The sequence below is a fragment of the Talpa occidentalis genome, unplaced genomic scaffold (assembly GCF_014898055.3).
Source record: "Talpa occidentalis isolate TD23 unplaced genomic scaffold, MPIMG_talOcc4v2.1 talOcc4.11, whole genome shotgun sequence".
Classification (NCBI taxonomy): Eukaryota; Metazoa; Chordata; class Mammalia; order Eulipotyphla; family Talpidae; genus Talpa; species Talpa occidentalis.
In genome coordinates, this window is record NW_023601104.1 from 94,692,183 (window position 1) to 94,698,789 (window position 6,607).

The following is a 6,607-nucleotide window of genomic DNA, read 5'->3' on the forward strand; positions in this document are numbered from 1 at the left end:
GGCGGCTCCCGGCTGGAGGTGAGACAGTCCTCAGCAGAGGCGGTGGTCACAGCCCCGGGGCTCGGGCCACACGGCCACGCGGGACGAGTGTGACAGACGAGGTCAGGGACCGAGCTACCACAGAGGGTGCAGGCAGAAAGGTACAAGCAGCCGGGAAGACCGAGCAGGAGACAGTGGGGGGCTTGCAGGAGAGCTGGAGAGGAAAGCTGTGAAGAGAGCAGGACGAGGAGGGGCAGGTTGCCCTGGCCAGGCTGCTGCGGGGCCAGACCGGATGTGGACCCTGAAAGTGGGGTTTCATTCCACGCAGGTCACTGGGACCTTGACCGAAGCGGCTGGGTGGAGGGGTGGTGGGTTCCAGAAAGAAGAAGAGGGCACCCGAAGGCAGGCAAGCTTCCCGGAGGTGGCCGTGGGGTGCAGAGACAGGGGGAGGCAATCGGAGGAGAATGAGAGGGGGAAGTACCTTTGAATGGCATCTTATATAAAAGTGAGAAAGAGGCAGAAGAGAAGGAAAACTCGCACTGCAGCGAGAGGGGGCTGCTGGGGCAGGGTGGCTGCGCTGCTGTCCTTGGCCAGGAGCACCGTGGCCGCCAGTGGGAAGGCGGGAGGGGTGCGTGGGCTGCTGCAGGGAAGGGGCAGCTGTGGCAGCAGCGCCCTGGAAGGAAGTTCCCTCAGACTGTTTCATTTGCTGGGGAAGTAGGAGGCAAGAATAAAGGGAAGGAGGGGGCGGAGCGGGGACGGAAGACAAGCCGAGCAGGCTGTGGAGTGGGGAGCAAACGCAGGCCAGGAAGTGCAGTGTGGCCCCGGGCTGCTGAAGCCACCCAGGGGAGTGACCTTGAACTTACACAGCTCCACCTGCAGAAACAAGCGCCTGGACCACACACAACTGGCTGGGTGTACTTCCAGAACAATCTATAGTCTGTGGTCACTCCCCAAAGCTGCACGTTTTGGGGAGAAGTGCTAAGTGTTGAGTAACCCGAGAAGGAACAGAGTCTGACCCCAGAGCCTCCACCCTAGCCACGGGGCTCCAATGCTGTCTGGAAGGGACACAGCCCAGGTCATACGGCCCGGCAGGAGGAAATAAAAGCTGTTCCTTTCAGTTCCTGCAGGGAGCGCTAAGAGGCAAAGGCAGAGCCAGTGACCAGATGCTAGCAGTAAATGGGTAAGGGATGATGGAGTGAGGATAAGGTCGAACACTGGGGTGGGGGGCAAACAGAAGGGGCATAAGGCAGAACAGCCCAGGGAGCTAGCAGAGGGAGGACCCTCCCCCACCAGGTCCTATTACACTGATGGGCAACATGGGAATCCAGGTTTCCTGGGGGGCAGAGAAAGCCTTGGACAGTCACTGGAGCAGAGGTCACCTGGAGCGCCTTCTGTGAGGCCACCCAGAGGGATGAAGGAAGTCTTCATGTCTGGGGGGTGGATGCCCCTGGCTGTGTCTCGCGCCAGGAGAGGTGGCGGGTGCTAAGCTGGCACCCAAAGTCCATGGGAAGAGTGGCCCCCAAAGCCAGAAGTGGGTCTCCCCCATCACCAGGAGCTGCTAGGCTCCCTGAGGAACGCTCCCGCCCTGGCAGCTTGGCAAGGAGGAGTGGGAGGAGAGACAGGCGCTGCCCAGGAGCTGAATTTGAGACATTTACTCGAAATAAATAAAAGCTGGAGAGAGAGACTTTTCATTGTCAAAACTACATTCACCCCACGCTACCAGGAGAGTGGGGGCTGATGAGGACGCTTAGGGCAGTGTCAGAGAAAGAAGCAACAAGTGTCTGCGCAGGGTCTGGGTCTGAGTTTGCAGCGGTTACACGGATCATTGCAGCAGGATGTGGTTTGTAATAAGTGGGGCACTCAGGGAGGGCATCCTGGAGGAGACAGCATCTTGGTGACTCCTGCAAAACAAGGAGGATGAAGCCTGGGGCTGAGGAAGCACAGTAGCCGCCTCCTCTAGGGCAGAGGGCTCCTTGCCTGCCAGCTGGCAAAGCCTCAAGCCTAGGCAGCAGATGCCAGCAGTGGAGACACAATACACAGACTTCTTGTCAACCATGGTGCTGTCAATCATGCCCAGAGCTCCAGGCTTTGAATGCCAAAGCAGCTGATTTGTGCTAGAAGAGGTTCCAGAACTTTCATTTGGTGTGTTTTTCTATTTGACCACCCACCAATGTTTAATCCAAAACCTTTTTGCATATGCATCCGTCAGTTCACTTCCTTAGCATAAAGAGCCGCTCATAATTCTATTCAGCCTCCTCCCGCGCCTCCATCCACCCACGCACACCTGTAGGTCACATGCAGACTCTGGTGTGAACTGTGGGGGAGGATACTGGCATCCAAAGGAAAGCAGGACAGACCGGGTCACTCCATGGAGGGCCCTTGAAAACATCAGGCTGGTGAAGGAAGCCAGTCACAAAGGCCACATGTTGTGCGATCCCAGCCTGTGAGATGTCCAGAACAGGCGCATCCAGAGAGGCAGGGAGCAGATTTTTCTAGGACTGCGGGGGCTGTGAGGGAAATGAGGAGCATGCCTTCATGGGGAGGGGGGTTCTTTGGAGGGTGATGAAAATGTTCTGGAACTATCACACAACTAGTGCACCACTCTGTCACTGTACAAAAAACACAGAATTGCACACTGTACAGGGGGACATTTGATGGCATACATAATTTTATTTTTAAAATGTAGTGTAAAAAAAGATAGGGAAAGAGGGGTTGATTTTGAAGTTCTGCCTTCCCAAGACAGAGGGGGCTGGTTCTGGGGTGCTTGAAGCACTCGGTTTTACGAGAACACCAAGTCACGAGGAGACCTAGCGAAACCAATGCGAAGCTCATCCAACTGCAAGCGGTGGATGGCTGATCTGAAAACTTGAAAGGGCGATCGTGGACCTAAAGGAACTCGTAGGCGATTTCCACCATCCAACTGTGAATCACTGTTCAGCGAGCACCGACTACAGGTGCCAGGCGCTGCTGTGCAAGACGTCAGGACACGGCAGTGAACGAGACACACACAGGCCTATGGAGAGACAGACATTTAACACAAGGGTGCACAGATAGGCATGCAGCTGCCGTGACTGGGAGTCTATACAATGAACACAGTAGGGGTGGGGCCTCCTGGGAGTTAGCATTGAAGCCAGGTCTGGAAGGTTTGGGGGACAACGGCCTACGTGAAGGAGGAGTCAGAGTTGTCAGGCAAGGGAAGAGGGCTCGGGAAGACCCCAAGGTGGGCCGGGGCACTTGGGAGCATAGAGAACCAGCATGGAGAAGGGGGCCTCTCTGCCACCAGCCACAGAGATCTTTTCCTGAACCCACCAAGCAAGATTCAGGCTTCTAACTTAACCAGGGCATCTGATTTGTGCTGGAGGAGGGTGCCTCTCAAAATGTTCATGTCCTGAGGTTTTAAGAAGTATGTCTAATACCATTGTTCATTCATTCATCAAACACATATTTATTGAGCATCTGCAACGTGCCAGGCGCTGGGGGTACACAAGCGAACACAAAGCAGCCCTGCCCTCCTGGGGCTCACATTCTAAAGGGGAGACAGACAGCCAACAGGTGAAAAGAAGGTGACTTGGGGGAATGGCTCCATGGGAGTTTGGGGGTAGGGTGGCCAGAGGGCAGCAAGATCCTGGAGGGGGGCACCAGCTGGGGGTGGGGCCAGGGGTGCAGAGAGACTGGGGAGCAGAAAGCAAGGAGGGAGAGAGCGGCACAGAGTGGGTTCTGAGACCTCAGCAGGGGCCTTGCTGGCCACCGAGTGGACTTGCTGTAGAATTAGATTTGGTTCTAAAGGGATGGGAGGCTTTGGAACAGAGAAAAGACACATCTGATTGGCGCTCCGGAAAGGTGAGCGTCTAGTGTGGAGGGGGCAGGCTGGGTGGGGGTGGGGGCCGAGGATGGAACGGCAGCTCTAAGGACAAGACAAAAAGGATCTACCAGGACAGAAATACAGAAGGGCATGGGACCAAGGCACAGCGCATTCCGATCCAGGTTGAGTGACCCAGTCAAAGTCCCAAAGTTAAGAGCACCCACTTTAGAGACGGGCTGACCCGGGTTTAAATCTAGGCTTACCAACTGTGTGACCTTGGGCAGGTGACTTTGCCTCTGCGCGCCTCAGTCTCCTCGTCTGAAGGATGGGGTAACAATCGCGCCTACCTAATGGGGTTGTCGCTGCCATCACGTTTGTGGGGCCCAGCAGAGCGCGGTGGGCGCCGAGCAGCTGCCGGGGCTGTGAGTAATTTGTTACTAAGAATAGTTAGCGCCCCTCTCCTGGCCGCCTCTCCAAGCGGCCGCGCGCTAGAGGCGAGGCTGACCCCCGGTCCCCACGCCGGCTTGGACGCGGCCCCCCGGCCCCCCATCCGAGCGCCCCATCCAGGCCCCCGCCCCCACCCCCCGCTCACCTGGGCCGCGGCGGCCCGGGGATGTGCTCGTAGCGGCTGCGAGCGCGGTGCACGAAGGTGCAGCAGAGGCCGAAGGCGACCAGGACGGCGCTGCCGAGCAGCAGCAGCAGCCCGGGGCTCATGGCTCCGGGGCAGGCCAGGCCGGGTCGGGGCCGGGCACCCGGGGGGCGGGAGGCCGCGAGCCGCCGCAGCTGTCAGCGCCGCGCGCCGCCTCGGCCCCAGGCCCGGCGCGACCCAGCGCCGCCCCCGCCCGCTCGGCTCCGCCCCCGCCGGCTCCGACCCCTCCCCGGGCGCTCGGTCCCCGCCAACCACGTCTCCGCCTCCGGCTCCAGCTCGCAGGGCCCGCCCCCGCCTCGCCCCGCTCCGCCGAAGGCTCCGCCCCCGCCGCGGCCCCGCCCCCGCCCGGGCCCCGCCCAGAGCACGCGGTCTCTGCCAATCACCACGCCGCTTCTGGCTCGGACCCCCTAGGCTCCGCCTCCAGCCCGCAAACTCCGCCCCAGCAGCAGCTCCGCCCACAACGCGTTGTCCCTGGCAACCCCGATTCCCCGGTGCACGCGGCCCCAGCGCGGGCGCTAAGCCCTGCAGGCTGGTGCGCCCTCTGGCACCTTCCAGACGCAGCGCGTCTCTGCGCGGCCCCCTCGGCCCTTCCTGTTGCCCTACCTGAAGCCCCTTACCGGCCTCCAAATGCCCGGATTAGGCCGACTGCCCTAAGCTCTTCCCGGCAGCACAAACCTCCATGGCCGGTCTACCCCGCCCGGCCTGTCCGCGCAGGGCTCCCGCCGGCCCCCAGCGGGGCCCCGGGGCGAGGGCAGGAGCCCGGCGGCACCAGCCGTCCTATGCCTGCGAGTGAAGAGCGAAGGCTGGACCCGACGCTGCCCCTTCCAGGCCCAGCAGAAGCCCCGTCAGGCGAGGAGCAGGGCGCCGAGTGCGCGTGGGGGAAATCCGGACACAACAGGCCCTTGGAGGAAAGCGAGAACTGTGTCCGGCGAAGCCAAAAGGTGTTTTAAACATAGTCCAGGCGTCCCTCCTTGTGTGACCTGCTTCCCCTCACCCTTTGGGGATGACAGAAGAGGCCCTTCTGGACTTTTTAGTCCCCAGCTCCTGCACCCACATTGAAAGCAGAGGGCCGGGTGGACCAGAGGGGCGCAGGCCCAAGAGCTCAGGGGCCGGGGTTCCGGGAAGAGGGTGTGCGTCTGCCCCACTCATGGGACAGCTCCCGGGAACTTTGGGGAATGGAAAACAGAGAAGGCTCGCGAATCCTCACCCCAGGGGACACGAATGTTACAGGTGTGTGGCGGCAGGATGCGGGAGAGGGCCAAGTGTGAAGGGCTGGGTCCGCACAGAGAACATAGGATTTCCCCCACCCCCACCCCGGGCCACTGTCACGCGCCCAGCAGGTGCGGGGACCTGGGCTTGCCTGCAGGTGGGTCTGGGAGTCGCTGGTTTGCCCCTGCGCCCCCGCGTGGCGGCGAGGAGCCTCCGCAGGCACAAGCGCCCAGGGGCCCTCTGGCTGGCCACGCGGGGTGCGGGATGGGGGTGGGGCAAACGCGGAGGCCGGTCCCGTGAAGGCCCAGGAGGCAATCTCGAGGGAGAACTCAGGAAATTATTCTTTGAGGGCCGGCCAGATACTGAACTGCTCTGGGTACAGTCTAGGGTCCCACATGAGCTGGGCGCCTGCAGCCCCAGGGTGCACCTGTGAATTCGAGACTGCGCAGCTAGGGCCAGGGAGGGCAGCGCGTGTGACCCTCAGTGAGTGACCAAGGCCCACTCCGGCATTGCTGTCAGCAAAGCATCCCTGCCCTAGCTGAAAGGGGATCAGCGTCCTCTCCCCAAGGCGCCAGGTCCGCTGCTGCCCCTAGGCCACCCCACCTGCCCTCTGGGCTCTCCTGTGATCAGGCGGGGAATACGGTGCAGGCACCTGGGCGGGGTCGGGCGCTCGGCCGCGGCCGGCAGCGCTGGGAGCCGCCAGCAGAGGGCGCAGCGGGAAGCACGTGGCGCAGCACCTGGCGCTGCACTGGGCAGGTCCCCGCGGCCGCGCCCCGCCCGCCACACGTGGCTCTCCAGCCCTGGAAATGTGACGGGTCCCAGTGGAGATGCGCCGTGCGTGTGACACACACGGGAGCGCAGCGACCTAATACCCCCCAAAAAAGATCGTAGGGGGAAAATTGCATGGATATTTTCAAATGAACTGTTGAAATGATCATTTTTGAATCTGTGAACTAGATTGCATGGTT

At 61.1% G+C, this 6,607-nt stretch overlaps 1 protein-coding gene across 1 annotated transcript in view; it reads right to left on the reverse strand.

The window, feature by feature from the left end:
* The window catches only part of LOC119238338 (cholesterol 24-hydroxylase), a 30,369-nt gene extending 25,760 nt beyond the window's left edge, over positions 1-4,609 (reverse strand). The window contains exon 1 of the mRNA XM_037502007.1: positions 4,374-4,609. Within this exon, the coding sequence (XP_037357904.1) occupies positions 4,374-4,495 (122 nt within the window). The 5' untranslated portion in view covers positions 4,496-4,609. The remainder of the gene's footprint in view (positions 1-4,373) is intronic.
* Between the last annotated feature and the right edge of the window lie 1,998 nt (positions 4,610-6,607).